We start from the raw sequence: 19,845 nt of genomic DNA on the forward strand, positions 1-19,845 counted from the left end.
ATAGGTTTGTTTAGGAGGACATATCCAACCATTGAATTTAGTTGAAACTGAAAAAGGTTGTGTTAGCTTCGTGGGCTTTGATGGAGTTGAGCATGTTGGCTTCATTCCCTGGTTCCGTAAAACCCTCTGTAAGAGCGAATCTTTCTCTTCCTAAGCTTACCTCTCGGCATGAGTACCCTCTTGCAAGCAAAATCATTGTTAAAAGTAATGCACATCTCTCTCAATTATGCTTGTGGGATACACTGTTGAACTTGCAACTTTTGTACTTTTTTTTATTATTTATTTAATAAAGTTGCAATTTTTAAGCCAAACCTTCTTGAAAAATCACCATCCAAGAAGAAGATGTAAGCAATTGGGTGATAATGGGTAATTGATGCACATTAACTTAGCTTAATTTTGTGTTTTTGTTTTAATTGTAATTTTAGGGTTAATTAACGATTTTTAAGACTCTGTTAAGGGTTGTTGAACATTTTTTTTTTTTAAGGTAGTTTATCCTACAAGAAAGTATAGGTGGCTCAATGTTTGTACCTAGGTGGGGTATTTAAGTTTAAGGGTGTCTGAAAGATTAAGTGCTTGAAACATTGTTAGGTGGTTTAGACTTTAGAGTGTATTTCGGGTATGGTGGAAAGGGTTTCGTTTTGAAATCAAACAGGCGAATGGTCAATATATTGTATTTTCCCGAGATTTTTTTTAAGGATTTTAGATTGGCCTTGATGAATTTATGACTAGTTGCTGACTTTGGATATTAGTGAGGCAAGCAGATATAACAGACTGATTAAGTTCTTTGATGATTGCTTATGGTTGTCTCCTGATCTTTATACACTATATACATAGTGTTGTGTTTAATCTCTAGGGAATGCATTATAATATGAATTAAATTGGTGAGGATCAAATGCTACCTTCTGTGTCTGCCAAATCAAGTTTCAAAACCAACTTTACAAATGACGCCACCATTCATTTTCCATGGGATTGAAGTTTGAACATGACCATATGATGTCAATGAACATGGTCTGAATTGTGTCATGCGAATACTGGCTTGAGTTTGGTTTGCTATGTTCATTTTTTTTCTTGTATATCATAATTAAGTGTTGCAATTACAGTATACCTTGTTATTTGCCTCATTAACTTGATCTCATGCAAGCATAGTGATGGAAAAGAATAATTACACAATGATTTTGGGGTGATATGACAAGAGCAATTGGAAAGGAATGGTATAATGTTTATAGCACTGGATGTCCCTATATGGTTCCTAGGTCCATAACTTTTGTTGCCTCATTTTTTATTAAAAAGAAAAAATACTTTATTGCCTACTGCGTAAATGGAGTGCAATGCTGATATCTTGGGCGCTTCTTCTCGCTATTCACTTTTGGGACTTTGGGAGGATGAGGATTTTAAAGGTTTTTAAAGCTGATATTTTGTTAGTTTGCATCATGAAAATCCTCATCTCCCCCGTTTTTAATCTTCCTTTGTTATATATATATATATATTAAGAACATTATGCTGCAGCATACAGACCATCATTAATGAGATGTACTTTTCTTTCTTGTTATGGATGTGTGTACTGTGCTCTCTCTGGTGTTTTGTTTTGTGGCTTGCACACAACAAGAATCTTTCATTTAAGAAACTTGTATTGGAACACCTTCAAGGTAGATGTGTTTTTCTAGCTTCTATGTAGGTTTAAGTCATGTTTTTTTGGGGAGAGGAGGGGGTGTTTTTATTAGATATGCAAAGGGATTTAAGAGTCCTTTTAGGCTGATTTTTTTCTTTTTTGTTTTGTTTTGTTCTATATACTTGTTTTCTCTGTTTAGGAGAATTCTTGATCCTCTGTCCTTTATGGCAATGGTAATGAATTCTTGTATACTACTAAAAAGAATCATTTTGCCAATGTCTTTAATTGATAAATGAAATTACAAAGGTCCCATTACACAACTATTTACTGAATTTTGACTTTGAATAGTAATATTGCATTCATCCATTCATCTGGCATCTGGCAAATTAACATTATCCTGATTTGCTGTGCTAACTACATTTTTATTTTAGATAAAATGGGCTTTGCCTTAGCTATTTTACTATATGCTTTTGACTTCTAAACATACGGACTTCCTGTAACATACTGGAAGCATTTTGTTCTGAACCTCTAAACATCTATCCAGATATCTACAAAATGAACTTATGTTATGAATCCCACATCTAAAGGTACAATAACTTTCAAATCTATTAATAAACCCAAGGGTTCTCCCACCCATTGACCGGTCTTTTGGGTGTGGCTCTCCCTTGGGAGTGAGGGATCGTAACAATTAGTGCTTTCGTTGAGAGATGGGGTCACGGAAAGGCCTACCTATAGGCTGGATTAAGGTGTCATATCTTCCAAAAAAGAGGAGAGGGTTTGTACTGAATGCTGACAGATGAGTGAAGCCGCCAAAGGAGAAAAAGGGCTACCACCACATTAGTGTCGATAGAGTGAAGCCGCCATGGACGTCCGCCCTTAAAGGGGGTGGCAATGCGACCAATCCCACATCTAAAGATACAATAACTTCAAATCTATTAATAAATCCAAGGGTTCTCCCACCCATTGACCGGTCTTGGGTGTGGCACTCCCTTGGGGGTGTGGGATCGTAACAATTTATCTTCTGGATTAACTGATTGACTTCATGTGCATCACCAATCTACTGAAAGCTGCTTCTTGCCCGGCATACTGCCTCTCAGGTGATAATTTATGCAGCTACACTGCAATAACTTTTTCCTCTCTATAATACCTACACATCCAGTGGTTACATTCCAACATTTACTGATATAAACGACTCCCCATGAAACCCCAATTTATCTGTAAAGGGGTTGCAATATCTTTGTCCACAGCCTTAACCTTTTATTTTTGCAAAGAGATTGTTTTCTGAATTTGAACTCGTTGCTGATATAATTAGATCGAATTCAGAATTTGACTTTAGGTTCAGTCTACATAATTCTGATGGATTGTTGGGTGGTGAATTTTCTTTACTTTATGTAATTCTTTAATTTCGTTGGTGATCAGTCTTTTCATATGCCTTAAAATATTTTTCACTTCTGATGTCTGTATGCCACGGAGCACATGATTTCTTCCTTTAATTTACTATGTTTATATCAAGTTCTACTTGTTCTTATTTTGATGTAGATTTATCATATTCTACTGGTGAGACTACTTTGCAGAAGGACTTTTCAAATTTTGGCCAGATAGCTGAAGGTAAGTGCATAATTTTCTCATTATTCATAATAATGTGGGACTTCAGTAGTTTACATGATCGCTTTTAGTACTTTAACTCTGCATCTTGTGTCACGCATTTTACGTGCTACAGTTAAAGTGGTGAAAGATGTGAACACAAAAAGATCTAAGGGATATGCTTTTATTCAATATACATGTCAAGATGATGCCATGCTTGCACTTGAAACCATGGATCAGAAGGTTCAAATTTTTATGTTATGCCTCATCTTTAGATTATCAACCATGACAACTGAATGTTCTGTCCTAATTTTGTTTTCTGTTCATTGTCAACAGGATTTGTATGGTCGGAAGATTAGTGTAGAAATTGCAAGACTAGGTTGGTCTGATTTTGATGCACGCCCAAGGACCTCAGGGCCCCCAAAAAAGTGGAATTTGCCAGAGGAAGGGGAAGTGGTAGATTGCTGGTACTGATCAAAATTCAAAATGAGTAAAGCTGCTGAAGAAGAGATAATGATGGAACACAACAAAATCTGTGTGCATTAGATACCACTGCATTGTTTTCTATTGTATTCCAATTTGGACCCTTTATTTTCAATTTAAAGTATAGAGCAATGCTCGGTGCACATAAGAACATTTGTGTTAAGTGATAAAATCAAAGTACAAGTGTGTAGAAAATAATTAATAAGGTAGGATCAACTACAATCAAATAGTAAAATTTTTGCTGGTATTAGAAAATGTGTGTTTAAATGTATGTGGGTAGCATTATTATATGGTGGTGTGGTTAATTAGTAGTAGGACTAGGTTTTCTATGAGGATAATTTCAGCATGCCCAAGTTCAGCGTTGTGTTTGCCATGTCATTCTTACCAGGGTTAAGCAAGAGAAGCTCTCCTGTATACTTTGTCTACACAGGGAGTAAAGTATTGAGATGATAATAATTTATTTGAATAATAATTCTTATGAGAGAGTATAGTATATTTAAAAGAATAAAGTATGTTTACCCAAAAGAAAAGAATAAAGAATAAAATTCATAACAATTAATGAAAAGATTAATAATTGATTTTATAAAAAATGAGCACGTAGAAACCCAACTATGGATGTCAGAATATTTACTTTATTTTTCATAAACAGTTATCATTATATTATGCAATCCACTATTTGCATATTGTTTTTTTTATTAAGTGTTTCCTTTACACTTGAACCACTCAAGTGTAGCTAAGTGATTGGGATAGGCAAGAATTTGAGTAAAAGAAATGTTTGCATGGTAAGAAACAGGCAATGATTTCTAAGATATTCATTCAAAGGATTTCTTCTGATGCTAGCTGAGCGTAAAATTAATGTTAACCTGCATTGGTCATTTTTATATATTAAAGATCAATTGTATAATTTCTATCTAATCATTCAACGGTTGTGATTGTATGTCACATAATTAAATAATACATCCACGTAAACTTATTGAAAGTTTGATAATAATAAAGGTATTAGTAATTTAAAAAAATAACAAATGTGAAGTTTTATATTGTCATTCTAAAAGAAAAAAACCATTTTTTTTTGGCAATCTATTTATCAAATTAAGAAATGGTAGAACATTCGAATCAGTGTATACGGTTGTAGTAAACATGACATGATCAGCTAAAGCTAGCTTTCACTCAATACATGAACATGAACACATTATTAGTTACTACCATATATATCTGTTAAACCATAGAATAAGCAAGGAAAAAAAACAAGGTGTGATCAAATTTCAAAATCAAATAAAGCACAGATTTTAAAAAGGTAAGATTTAGTTTGTCAATATCCTCCAATGTGCATGTATTGGAATAGGCCCCTGTGAAGCTGGAACACCTAGCAACATTACTCTAACTGGTCCGAGTCAATTCCGGGTCTATGTTTGTGTTTGATTAAAACCATGATTAAGACAAACGCATCCAAAAATAAGCTTAAAATAATGGGTTATGAACACTGTCACTGAAATGAGACATCTGTTTTATTCCTTATAATTTAATTAATACATAACCTGTCCTCATCAGTGTCTAACTCATAACAACAGTTATAAGAAAGAACCCCAAAACAAATCTATTCATAAGCCCAATTAAGTCTTTTTATTAATCCCTTCCTCTAAGCCCGTGACACACAATAAGAAGAAGAAACACCACCACGTGAAAGAGACTTTTGAACTTCATTTGTGATTAAATATATTTAAACTACTAGCTGGGTGTGTGTACGAATCATAGATTTCAGAAAATTAATAGTGTTGGAACTTAGAGAGTCTCTATTACTGGGACTGTAATATCTCAGGAAAATAATATTAATTTATAATATAATAAATTAATAATAATAATAAACTATAAGTTAATAGTAATAATATATATGGGTAAAAAATTTCTTCAGTCACTAGAGATAAAGTTATCTCCAGTGAACTCAAAATGACGTCATTTTGGTGCGGAAATCAATGTGTTTTTGTAATTATAATATATTGCAGGGTTATATTAGTCTTTGTCATTATAATTTTTTAATCTTATAACTCAAAACGACATCATTTTGAGCTCACTGGAGATAATTTTATTTCCGGTGACTAGAGAAATACTTTTTCCATTATATATATATATATATATATATATATATATATATATATATATATATATATATGAGGTAAGATCCTTTGACATCAGTGTCAAATTTAAAATTTGACACTTCATCTAATAGTCGTTAGATCAAAAAATATCAATGGTGTCACATGCTTACAAATCAGAATCGTTGATCTTGATGAGGTGTCAAATTTCAAATTTGACACTAGTGTCAAAGGATCCTATATATATATATATATATATATATATATATATATATATATGATGGTTATAAATAACAAATTATAATATAAATTTTGATAAAATAATTTTGTGCGATATGAGTACTATTGGAAAATAATTTTGATACTTTGTAATATTCTAGATTATTTATAATAAAATAATATTAATATCTAAATTGCTAGTCCCCTTGGCTTCCAATTTAGGTATTGATATCTAAATTGGAAACCAGGGGACTCAGTTGTGATTTCCCCTGATGTGACTAATGAGCAAGCTAAGGAAATGTTTCCTCGAGGTTTTGAGACTGTTGCTCTTCCATCAGAGAAGATATATTTGCGTTTAACTAAAGTTTTATGTGCTACTTGAAGGACAACTCTGCCAAATCTCAATGTCATCATCTACTTAATGAAACTATGTCTAGTTAAAGTACACTTTTGTATGTGTTAATTAGGGTGTGCATGACAACCTTCTCGGAATCAATTCTTTTTTAATTTCTGTTCTTGGGAACATGAATTGATAAGAAACTCGTTTGGTAAAACTGGTTTATTTTTTTTGTTCCCAGGATGAACCGGTTTAATTTTTGTGCTAAGGAATAGAAAGAAGAATTAGAAAATTTCTGCTTTTTTGTTCCCGGGCACAAAATGAGAAACACTTATCTCTCTCAATCACTCTCCACCTCTACCATCATCACCACCACCACCATCATCCCGACACGACTGCTGCCACCATCGTACCACTAGTGCCGTCGTCACCACCCCTCACCACCACGATGCCACCGCCACCATTACCACCACTTCCACCCATCACTACCACCATGCCACCGTCACTACCACCACAACTACCACCGCCGCCACCACCACTATCTCCATCACCACTACTGTCATCAACCACCACCACCATCATCGCAACCACTGTCGTCATCGCCACAATCGCCACCACCACTACCACCACCACGACGCCACCACTACCATCACCACCACTATCACCAACCACCACAACCATTGCTGCAGCCACTACCGTCACCGTCGTCGCTGCTGTTGCCGCCACCAACCACCACCACCGTAATCATAGCCCTTACCGTCACTACCACCATTACACCACCCCCGCCACTACCATTACCACGCCATCGCCACCATCACCATCACCACCACCACCACCACTGTCACCTACCACCACCGCCATTGCCACCACCACCATCCTGATGCCTTCACAACCACCACCACCATGCCACTGCTACCATTGTTGCCTCCACCAACCACCATACCCACCACCATTGTCGCAGCCACTGCCGTCACCTCCACTACCATTATCCCCACCACTACCACCGCCGCCGCCGCCACCATTACCACCGCCATCGTCGCAGCCACTGTCGTCACAACCACCATCACTATCTTCACCAAGTCACTGCCACCACCACTACTGTACCGCCGCCGCCACCACCACTATGCCACCCGCCGCTACCACCACCACAATCACACCATATGAAAAGGAAAACGATGATCCAATTTTTTTTATATTTAATAGGAATTATTTTTTATTATATTATTTATTGTGTTATCAAACGCAATTCTCATTCTCGGAAATAGAACATGTTATCAAACACATATTTTTTCTCAGAAACTGTTCGAAGGCATAGAAATAGAAAAGAATTGTTTCTTTTTAGAAACAGTGCTAGAGAATAGAATGGTTGTCATGCACACCCTTAGCTTCCTTAATTTCCTGTTTTGTTATATATAAAAAAAATACACTAAATGTATCCTTTTGTTGACTATGGACTTTATATATATATATATATATATATATATATATATATATATATCTACGTTTTTCATGCAGTAAAAAATCCTAAACTACTGAGTTTCAATTTTAAGTAGTTTTTCCTCTGATGTTAAATTACTTTTTTGGGTATTATCCTTGTTACTAACTGTGGAGAATGGAAATAAATCAAAACATTGGAGAAAGGATGAATTAGCGAGTAATATGTAGATTTAAACATATCTATTACATGCATTTTATTGTTCATAAGCATGAATTTATTAGCAAACATGGGTATATAGAGGAGCTCCATATGTTACCTGCATGATGCAGCTATAGTGTGTATAGTGTATGTTGTCATCAACTGCCTCAATAATGGTGAAGGGGTCATAAATAAAAATATATAAAATAAAACATGATTTCTAATGATTTATACATTTCTGTTCATGGTTTTACAGTACCTCTATATGCTTCCTCGAGCAACTTTTAGCATTTTGCTTTGAGACTTGAGAGTGCACAGTAGCCTAAGTCCCTATCAAAGGTGAGGGATCCACAATCGATTTTCCTCTGCATAACTTGCAATTTTCTAACTCCTTAGGGGGCTTTGGTTTCATGCTTTTTGAGATTTTTCTAGGTAAATGAAGCTTGGTTTTTAGAAAACCAATGTTTGGTTCAACAGCTTTTGACCAAAACCCATCTATGTGAAATGCATGACTTTTTGAGAAAGATAGTAATTTGCACGGTTTAGAAACCCGAATTGAGGGTGGTTTTTTGAGAAAACCCGGGTAAAGCACTGTTGACACATTTTTTGTCATATATTTCCCTGGTAAAATTTTGTCAAACCAAACTACTTTTTTTTAGCTTCCCCATCTATTCAACTTTCCCTATGGATACCTAGTAATTACATTTCTCTAGTATTCTTAAAATTTATCTTCAACCAAACGCCCCCTTAGAGTCGATCATGGACGTAGTAAATCAACAACGCAGTATCATAACCTTTTTTGAAAAAGGGTGATGCAGAAAAAGTTCCAATGGATACATGGATGGGGCAAGTTATATTTACAAACTTTTTTGTTTACAAACTCTTACAAACTACATTATGTTCTCCCGGGAGAACATAGTGTAATTTGTAAAAAAAATTCAAAAAAATTTGTAAACGGATCCTTCCCCTACATGGATATTCTTTCCACCAGAAGAGTTAAAAATAAGAGTTTAAAAAATGGGAAAAATATTTCTCCAGTCACCGGAGATAAAACAACGTCGTTCTGGATATTCAGTCCAGATAGATCGTAGGTGATAGATGTACCCATTCAGAAATATCTATAAAAGGAGATCTAATTGGCTCAAGGCCAATGTACTAATCACGGTGTACTGATAATGGACGTATAACCAAGACGTGATGGTGTGTGCACTGTGTTGGCAATAATAAGGAATGAGTTCAGAAGTGTGAACCTGAGAGACTTTAACCTTTTATTTATAGAAAGCGTTGCTTGTAGGTATAGAATCCTAATAGGAGTGTATTTTTTGATCCTCTGTTATTTAGGATATTATTTGAATAGACCTTATCTTTTGTTGGATAAGTTGTTTAGATATGGATTTAGTCCATAACAGAATCAATAGCATGTAAATAAACAGAATCAATGGCATGTACAATACTTAGCCTAATCACACTCTTCCTACCAATGTCATTCCCTTCCTTTTTATTATGACAAAACTCTTCACTCTCGACCAAGGTAGTCAAAATCAGGATTTTACCTAAAATCGGAAAGGGAATAAAAATCGTAAATCGTAAAATCGTAATACAAATAGTAGATTTTACCTGCACTCTAAAATTAAATTTTTATATACATATGCTTATGTATAAAAAAATTAAGAAAAATAGACTACCTGCCACCATCCTTATACATTTGCATACAATTGTCAGACTCTAAGAGTTTAAGCTAATAAATCATTCAAATTATTATCATTGAAGACATTCTGTTCCACGTGATCTTCAACTACATCATTCAAAATTGTCTTCATCTAAACTTTCATCAAGAGATCAAGTTCCTTCATTTTTCACAATCTATTCATCTTCAGATGAAACATCAGCAATGTTATAATCAGCAATTTTTCTAACTTGTTTAACATCATTTCAATAGTTAAAATCGGGATTTAAATCTTAAAATCGGGACTTAAGTAATTGTCTAAATCGGGATTTTATATTGGAAAGGATTTTAAGTGAAATCTAAATTATTTTAGCAAAAATAAATCGTTAAAATCGGGATTTTAAGATTTAAATTCAGATTTTAATTACCATGCTCTTGACTGAGTATGTAAACATTAGGGAGCTGGATTGTCTATATCTTGCTTTCCCTTCCTAATGTGTACCCTAGTAACAATTGGCCTATCATATCTGTGCTTTTTTGCTTGGCAAAAATCATACCTACCCCATTTTGGAAGCTTTTGATAATTACATATATTCAACAAATTGATTTCACCTTTTGATAAAGTGTCTATTTTTTTGTTTCGAATTCATTGAAAATAATCCTGTTGAGCATAACTACTAACTGGAGAAACATGGCACTCATAGTTTTCTGGCCACACTTGAGTTGTTTTGTGTTGGCATTATCTTATGCTGAAGCTGAACCAAACAGCGTTCTAATGGCTATCTATACATGACTGCTGGAATAGGCTTCCTGATCACGCAGAGGCACTGGAATTTGGTGGCCCTGACTCATTTTGTACTCTAAAAAGTACTTTCTTTTATGGACTTTAATGGGAATCCCTGGCATCAAAAGTTGTTGTTTAAGCACATTATAACTCTTTTGGCCTCACATAGAGTGTTCTTATGATAATGGAGTCATACACTGCTATAGATGTTCTGATAACCTAAGGATTTAAAATTAAGTCGTCTAACATGCCATCTATTTTTGCAATAAAGGGTCTTTTTTTTGGTATCACCTCCAATATTTTAAACATGAACCCAATATTTTAAACATGAACCCATGTATTCCTCATTATCCCTTTATGCTGATGGCCCCAATCTTCTCAACTCACTCTATCTCTCTCTTTTTTTTTTTTTTTTTTTTCATTTCTGTCAAAAAATGAGCTGTTAAATCTCTTTATAAGCTATACCGCGATATGTCGAAGGAATTTTAGACTCATATATTAATGTAGGGAAAGGCTAGTTACACAGTCACACAATGAAGAGTTCTCCTACTTGTTTTATGATCCATTGTCTCATGTAGTTTATTTTTAATATGAAACACTATTTAAATATCGGGGAAAAACTATTCTTATGTCATAGTAAATTTTTTTTCTACACACCCTTCGATAACCGTGCAATATTTTTATTTTCTTTCTTTTTTATTTTTTAGATAGTGGATCCCACTATGTGTCTACAACATAAGATTTCTTCTCTCACGTAACATGAGACTAGATAAGCCATTAAATATTTCATGCCCAAAAAAGACATTGAAGTGCAGATTAAAATATGTATAAAGATACAAATTATATATTGTCGGAATAAAGTGAATACTCATTCAAGATACATGTGTTTTAAAAAAATATAAGTGTGTTTAAATTGCTAAAAAATAAAAGACAACGTAATATATATATATATATATTTTAAATGAAATATTACAAATAAGTAAGGAATAATATAAATATTTATATTTATTAGGTTATAAAATCTTGATCAAAGCAAAAGTAGTATATATATTTATATTTTCATAACCTATCATTTGCAGTTGATTGTAAGGATTTTGTATCTGAGCTATGAATAATTGATAAATAAAAAATAACTATTTTTTTGTTGTTGATAAATTAGAATTAAAAAAAATAAGAGATGTTATATTTATAACTACTTTTATGATTATTAGATCAAAATTAAATCAATAGTCTTGCAATGACATTAAATGAGATCCATTGATTTTATTTTAATACAATAATTACAAAAGTGGTTATAAGAGAAAATATGTTATAAGTATAATTCTTCCCTTAAAAAATAATGAAAATAAAATAAAAAATGCGAAAAAGAATTAATTCTAATTTTTTATTTAGTGATAACAGTTTGATTAGTATTATGTAATTTTAATTTATATGGTTAAGATTTATTTATTACATAAATTAAATATTTAAAATTTAAAGTGTAAATAAGTAAAAAAGGCATGACCCTTTAACATCGGTTTAAACTAAAAAGTTTAACACCAAATTTTAATCGTTATTTTTCGTAAATTTAACCGTTATAATTTATTGAAAATTAATAAATTAATTATTAATTATGACTCAATAAATTATAACCGTTACAATGATTAAGATTTGATATCAAATTTTTTTGAGAGGATCCAATTCCTAAGTAAGATTAGTAAATTTTTTTGACTAATTAATAATAAGTATTTAACGATGAATGAATACTTATCTTTATAAAGTAGAGTTCAATTTTTAATAAATTTAAAGTTTATTGTCATGTAATAGAGTGTAATTTACTTAATTATCAAAAATCAAATACGTCCTTGGCTGTATTTACTTAGGTATTCTTTAAAATAAAAATAAAAAAATAAAAATTGCTTCTTGAAAACATTCCTATACAAAAAACCCGGTGATTAGGCAGATTCGTTTACCGACCTTTATATTACATGTGGCAAACTAAGAAAAAGAAGCCCAAACCCTCCTTCCAGAAGTTTCTTTCCTATCTCCCAAATTTTATGCTCTGACATACCTAAGTAACATTTTCATATTTTTTACCCCTCTAAGCTTTCGGATCTCATCAGATCTCTAACAATCCAGGTTCGTAGAGCTCCATATTCCTTCTTTTCATTACTTGATCTTTCCATTTCAATTTATGCTCATGTTTGCTTGATCAAATCAAAATACGAGAATAAGAATGAAAATATTTTTTTTTTTTTATTTTAAGTTTTTAGTGCTGGTTGCTCTAATTTTAGGTTTTTGTACGGAGATTGCTTGGTCAAATCAAAATAATGATTGCTCTAACCTTTTCCATTATCTCATCCGGTTGATCCTCGCACTCTTGAGGAGGATTTGCAAGTGAGATCTCTACGTTAGAAGTGGAAAATGGAAACAAGTGATTACAAGTTGACCACTAAGGTAACAATTTTTATTCGTTTTTCTTTTTGGATGCCATGTGTTTGATCAATTTCCTCACCGAACATCTGAAGCATGATACTGTTAAATCGCACATCACACTTTTTTGATATGTCGCTCTGAGGATATGTTGCTTCTCTTCTCATTTATCCTAAAAATGTGAAATACCGATGAGGTGTTATAACACAGTGCTTATAGTCTGTGTTATAACACAGTGTTTCTCATTTATCCTAAAAGTGGAGGAATATTAAAGAACAAACCCAAATTTTCCAGAAACAAAAAGACCCTTATGTAATGCTATATTATTTTAAAATGAAGAGCACTGGAAAGAAAAATAAAAAATATATGTCTTTTGATAAAAAGAAAATTAAAAGGTTTGACTACAAAAAAGTTGGTTTTAACGTGTTATTAATTTACAGGGCATATAGGCCAGTATCCAAGTTACTAGAAAGCAAGCACTAAGAGAATATGAGTTGACAATTATTTGTATGGCATCTATGATGATAGTGAGTGAAGTTGATCAAACTGTATCTATGTTTGTGATTCAATGGACGTGCAAAAAATTCTTCCATGATAACTGTAATTATTTAAACTTAGAAAAGATATCAAGGACTTGAAGCAGAGATGATACCTGAAGGAAGCTCGAGTGTAAATATAGTTTTTCGGGACCACCACTACCATATTTGATGCAAACCCATTAATTCCTGCCCTTGTGGGAAGGGTCCAAATTTTTCAGCTAGAAGAATAAAATATTTCAACTATGGTTCTTTTCTTTTCTTTTTTTCAAAAATGTCAACGATGGTTCTTCATTCCATTAGTTTTTGGTTGGCCAGTTTGGTCAATGGAATAGCCTACAAGACTTAGAGGTCTCTTACTTTACATCAATATGGTTATTGTTGTGACAAAAGCCCACTTGCGCCAAAAAGGAATTGCTAAGTGAGTCTTGATTCAATGGCCTTTAGTTTAAACTTTAAACCTTATTAGCTTATTGGCTCCAATAAAATAAAGAAAAGCTTGAAATCGGGATATAAAAGCTTTTAGTACAATTGGTTTTCTTCCACAGGCTATCTCTAAAGCAACAACACCAAAACTGTATACATCGGATTCTCTACCATGGGTGACTTTATGTAGTTATGAATTATGAGTGTTCTGATAGCAAATCTTGGTATGTTGTTCTTCAATTACCTTCCGATATTGTATATAATGGTTAATAGTCTAATGTGATTTGATACCCAAACCCAAATTTTTATGTTCAACTTTTTATCTGCATGTTTTCTTCCTCTTCTGTAATATCTTCAACTTTTTATGTTCTATTTAATTTTCAGATCTTTATCTAGAAAAAATGACAGCTGAGCTAGTCAATGCTGCGACAAGTGAGAAACTGGCTGAAACTTATTGGACAAAAAATATTGAAATCTGTGAGTTAGTTGCTCATGAAAAAAGGTACTCTTTCATGTCCTTATTTGTTGTTGTTTCTTTCAGATTGATCAATGTCCTAAAATATTGGGATTTAAATAATTGAAGCCAATTGTATCCTATGTAACTAAACTCATTTAATTTTGACGAGGCTTTGTATTCTGCTTGAATCAGGTTAGCTTTTCGACAATTCTATGGATCAATTGATAAAGTTGACTAAAAGGCATTTTCTATGGGTTTATTGTGGTGAGTTCTTATACATAAAATCTAATATAGTTTTTTTTTTTTTTTTTTTTTTGTCTAAAATGACATCCCAAACTAAACTCGTTTAACTGGGTATTCCTATGCTCACACATATGCAATGGCAGCATTTCATTGTATGCCATCTTAGATTTCCCAAGATACTTCTCATATGCCAAATCCACCTCTTGCCCCTTCTATTAACAGTTCATATCGTATGCTGTCACCACAGATATTAAAATTTTGAGTTAAAAGTGAAATTTTAATATTTTCCTTAACCACCACAGATATAAATTGCTTATGAGAATAGATTGGAGCTCATTTTTTTTTTCTTATATTTTTCTTCTTCAAGGCACTTTGTTGTGTGATAGGTGTCAAACCGGGGTTTGCTTATGAGAAAATTTAGACTCTACTTATTTTGTTTTGCTTGTTGCTTCGCAGGATTATGGAGACTTAGTTGAAATTGACGGATTTGACAGAGACTATAGGGTGAGAATTTTTTTTTTTTTTGGGAGAATTAGTTATGAAAGATTAATATAAAAAAAGTATCTCAATGGATTTCATCACAATAATGAAGTGACTTTTTTTTTGGGCTTCTATATTTTGCATTGCATTTCATTTCTTTCATTTTCCTGATTCTAGCTGCCTCAGTTCTGTTCAAGAGATAGGTCCTTAGTTGTCAAGGAAATCTTCGGAGTATGCGCTATATGCTTGGTTCTTATAGTTGTTTTGGTCATTAGTAAAAATAATTGAAATGGAAAGTGAGAAGAACCAATACTTAGCATTTTACTTCTAACTATTGATCTTTCTTTTCAACAGTTTTTTAACAAACTTTTATATCTCTATAAAAAAAAAAAAGAATTTGGATAGTGGCATATTATAAAAGAAATAAAAATGTATTTTTTTTATTCTCTCCCTACAAATTAGCCACCTTTGTAACGTGGCTAATATAAAAAAAATGTGGCCAAAGTAATGCTACCACACTCATGACAGCAGTAGCAAAGTGAGCAAATAAATGTGGCTAAAAAAAGCCACGCCATGATTAGGCACATTTGGCAAAAATGTGTTAGTTTGGTTTAGCCACGTTTTTTAGCGTGGCTAAACACCGTGTTTTTTGTAGTGTATGGGCTATGGCAGGAAGCCAGGAACCAAATTTGAAATTGTTTGTTTAAACAAAGACTGAAGAGGAAGAGGGAGGGACCCAACAACAAGCAATAGGTAACACTGCTGAAAAGGTTTGATTTTGAGGGATAATGGGTGGGAAGAAGAGGAAAAGGGAGGGACCCAACAACAAGTTTTCAGAGAATCCACCAGATTTTGGGCATCTTGCTTCTCTGTACCCATCATTCGAACCCTTTGTGCAATACTCGCGTTATGGGCACCCCAGGATCGATTGGACCGACTTCAACGCCACCCGTGAACTCACCCGTGTATTACTCCATCACCACCATGCTCTCAACTGGTATTGTCTCTCAAATTTTCATACTTTTATTGAAGGGTCCTATGATTTCTATCATGTCTCATTTCACATTATTTAGTCATGTGAGAAGGCTTGAATTATTAAGTCATGTTTGGAGATAGAGAATTAAGGAGGATATTGAGACTTTAAGGAGAAACTTGAATTATTTTATGTGATTGTTGCTCTATTATTTATTAATGAAGTTGGATTACATAACCAATTGCAATTGAATCTTAAATGCAATCAAAATCTTAATTTTAATTAGAAACTACTGATAAGATAATTTAACTAATTTTAATCTAAAGGTAAAATAAACTAATTTAATAACTAACAACTAGGATATGGGAATGAGATAAGATCCTTTGATACCGGCGTCAAATTAAAAAGTTTGACACCAAATCTTAATTGTTGATTTTTGTCAATCTGATGACTATAATTTATTGGGAATTACTAATTAGTTAATAAATGTGATCCAAAAATTATATCCCTCAGATTGGAAGAAATCAATAGTTAAAATTTGGTGTCAAAGGATCCTGTCCCTATGGGAATAGTGATGAATCTGGATTGCTACAATAAAACACATCAATTCTTTCTTTATTTTCAGTCTTCATCGTTGGTTTGTTTATAAAGGGTTGATATTATGAGGGGAAGCATTCCCTCTTTTAATAGAGACCCTGTTGAGTTAACAAGTCATGTGATTGACATTTTGGTTGTAGGTGGATTCCTGATGGGCAGTTGTGTCCTACTGTTCCCAACAGGTCTAATTACATCCATTGGGTTGAAGATCTTCTCTCATCTGACATCATTCCAAATACCATTTCAACTGAAGGTGGTAAGGTGAGGGGATTTGATATAGGAACTGGAGCCAATTGCATATACCCACTTCTTGGTGCATCTCTTTTGGGATGGAGTTTTGTAGGATCAGGTTTATTGTTTTATCTGGTTCTGTATTCTGTTTTTTTATAACTGCTGTAAAAAATCGGAATTCAGGCTTGCTTAAATGACTGCAGATGTGACTGATGTTGCAATTGAGTGGGCGGGGAGAAATGTTGATAGTAATCCACATATTTCTGAGTTGATTGAAATTAGACAGGTTCAAAGCAATGCAGATGCTCCCTGTGTGGAGGGGTTGCATCACGAAGAGTCAGTCCATGCTGAGAATTATCATGGACCTCCCACTCTTCTTGGTGTAGTCAGGGATGATGAGAAGTTTGATTTCTGCATGTGTAATCCGCCATTTTTTGAAAGCTTGGAGGAAGCTGGACTTAATCCCAAAACTTCTTGCGGTGGCACTTCTAAAGAAATGGTTTGCCCTGGTGGTGAGAAGGCCTTCATTACTCGTATTATTGAAGATAGTACTCAGCTGAAGCATCATTTTCGGTAATAGTTTTTGCATATGAAATGTGATTCTTTTTTCTTATGTTTAGGTGTTGATTTACTTGTAATGAATTTGTGCTCATTCATTTCAATGTGTTCATAGGTGGTTCACTTCAATGGTGGGTAAAAAATCAAGTCTCAAGTACCTTACATCAAAACTTTGGGAGGTTGGCGTAACCATAGTGAAGACAACTGAGTTTGTCCAAGGCAGGACATCCCGATGGGGGCTTGCTTGGTCTTTCTTGCCTCCCATACAGAAGTCATCAATTTCTTTGCCTGACAAGAATAACATGTCCTTCATGCTTGAGGTGTAGTATCTAATTTGCGGTTTCTAACAACTGTATTGATTTTAAGCGGACCCATAAAAAATGATTGTTATCCCGTGCCAATGAAAAAATGACGTGATTGTTCTGGGAGCAATCCTAGTTCCTAGCGCATTATCTGGCATACTAAGATATTGACCCTTGATAGAATGGTTGAGAGCATAAATATATATTTTATGCACTAAGAATTAAGTTGGATATCATGGTGACTAAGAAACTTAATTCAAAATACGGCTCAAACAACAAAATATGGTTTTATCAACTAATTTGGAACAGAAGACACTCTTTCTAGCATGATATTTGGGAATATTTGACACCTTGTGCTAGGAACCTTGTTTTCGCCATTAGTGATTGTATTATCTTTCCAATATATTATGTACACTGAGAAGTTTTCTCATTTCATGCACATAATTGGGTGAGCATTCAATTCTAGTTTGTGCACCCATCCTCCAAGCACAAGGTTGTTGGTGGAAAACTGAATAGCTTTGTGTTTATTCCCAGTAGGAGCAAGAGTTTCTATTTGATTTCCTTATGTGGAAGATGTCTTCAATTATGTAAAGAACCAATTCAACCCAAAAGCTTAAGCTATTGGGTGAGGCTACATTAATGGTTTTATATATCTCAACACGCCCCCTCACACGAGAGCCTATTGGGCTTGAAGGGTGGACAATGCACAGACCCACCTACCTGTGCTAAGAAATTCCAAAAGAGAAAGTGGGGGGCGGTGAGGATCGAACCCGGGACACGAGGCTCTGATACCATGTAAAGAACCTTGGGATACACTACCCCAAAAGCTAGCTCAAAGGGTGAGAGTGCCCAAGGCCTTATAAAGGCCACATTAGTTGCTCATACAACCAATGTGGGACTATATATCTTAACACGCCCCTTCACACAAGAGCCCTTTGAGCTTGAAGAGTGGACAATGCAACAGGTCCAGCCTACTTGTGCTAAGAAATTCTACAAGAGAAAGTGGGAGGTGGCAAGATTTTGAACCCGAGACACGAGACTCTGATACCATGTAAAGAACCAATTCAACCCAAAAGCTTAAACTTTTGGGTGAGGCTACATTAATGGTTTTATATATCTCAACAAATTATATGAAATACATGTTGCCTTGAAATAGTCATCAATTGCATCTATATATGTTCTCGTATGTTGTGTCACTTTTGGTTCCTCCTGATGTGATGTCATGAAGCAAATATACTTTTCAGGGACTTCAACGCCAACATGGTGCCATTAATGTGTTGGAAGCTGTCAAGTCTTACTTCTCTTTGCATGGCCTATCCTGTACATTGAATACCTCCTCTTTCACGGTGGATGTAAGACTAGTTACTCTGTGTCTCAGATTCTGATTTAATTTCCTTGTGATGACTATTTAGCGTGATTGCATTTTAATAGGTTGTGGCATCGAAAGATGAGTGTGATTCAATCATGAAGAATGAATTACCCATTACCAATAAATCCATGGATTGTCAACCTACAGGAGAGACATCTAATGGATCAAGTCTGAATTTCTCTTTGAATAGATTATGCCTTCGAATATTGGTATGCTTGCATTCTTTGTTGGATTGGAAAATGATTTTGATTGGCAGAATTTACATTGGTCTTGTGTTATGTATTCCATCCTACAGGTTTTTCAGCAAATCCCTGGGACACTGTTGGTGAAAGGTTCCTTACAAGATAGGAATAGCCCATTATCAGGTTTTTCTCCAACCTGCTTTTCCAATTTTAATTTTCTTAAGTGTCATTTTCATTATGTTTGTAGTATTTTAGTCTACAGCTGACTCTAAAAATAGCTTTGGAGGAATATGTTCTTACCCTGTGCTGCTAAGATGTCCTTCTTAGCTAAGTGAAATGATGAATCTTATGAATATGGGCTTGGTGTGCATTATAAACATTGCAATTCTAACCGATTGCTCATCACTTTGCTGAATTTTTTTTTACTGATGCACATTTACTCCTCACACTGTTTGCACCCTTGTACATTGGTTGTTCCTGCGGCTGATATTTCGATAATTGCAATGGTTAAGTTCAAATGGCAATGTACTAAAAAAAAAGAGTTCAAATGGCAATGCCTCCGCTAGAAACTAGAAAGTGTGAAAAAATTTACTTGTGGGTTGTTTTCTTTGCAGGAGCATTCTCAGTGATTTTCCAAAAACTGGAGGAAGCTTTGAGGAATAAATTTTGTA

At 34.0% G+C, this 19,845-nt stretch overlaps 2 protein-coding genes across 2 annotated transcripts; both read left to right on the forward strand.

Moving 5' to 3' along the window:
- LOC133301440 (glycine-rich RNA-binding protein 4, mitochondrial-like) lies at nucleotides 1–4,001 on the forward strand. Its single transcript, XM_061501066.1, has 4 exons — nucleotides 1–204; nucleotides 3,149–3,217; nucleotides 3,330–3,436; nucleotides 3,530–4,001. The coding sequence occupies exons 1-4, from the start codon at nucleotides 81–83 to the stop codon at nucleotides 3,665–3,667; spliced, it is 438 nt and encodes a 145-aa protein (XP_061357050.1). The 5' UTR covers nucleotides 1–80; the 3' UTR covers nucleotides 3,668–4,001.
- Nucleotides 4,002–12,397: 8,396 nt separating this feature from the next.
- On the forward strand, nucleotides 12,398–19,841 carry LOC133301437 (uncharacterized; the record flags this gene model as incomplete). The annotated part of the gene is made up of 12 exons (XM_061501063.1): nucleotides 12,398–12,526; nucleotides 12,682–12,844; nucleotides 14,167–14,284; nucleotides 14,432–14,503; nucleotides 14,939–15,959; nucleotides 16,673–16,881; nucleotides 16,967–17,336; nucleotides 17,437–17,641; nucleotides 18,868–18,975; nucleotides 19,055–19,201; nucleotides 19,288–19,357; nucleotides 19,789–19,841. Coding segments are annotated over exons 5-12 (1,371 nt in total), but the record flags the coding sequence as incomplete, so codon positions are not given.
- Between the last annotated feature and the right edge of the window lie 4 nt (nucleotides 19,842–19,845).

Source organism: Gastrolobium bilobum, unplaced genomic scaffold (assembly GCF_033153095.1).
Source record: "Gastrolobium bilobum isolate Gb01-03AN ecotype WA unplaced genomic scaffold, APGP_CSIRO_Gbil_v1 utg260861, whole genome shotgun sequence".
Taxonomy (NCBI): Eukaryota; Viridiplantae; Streptophyta; class Magnoliopsida; order Fabales; family Fabaceae; genus Gastrolobium; species Gastrolobium bilobum.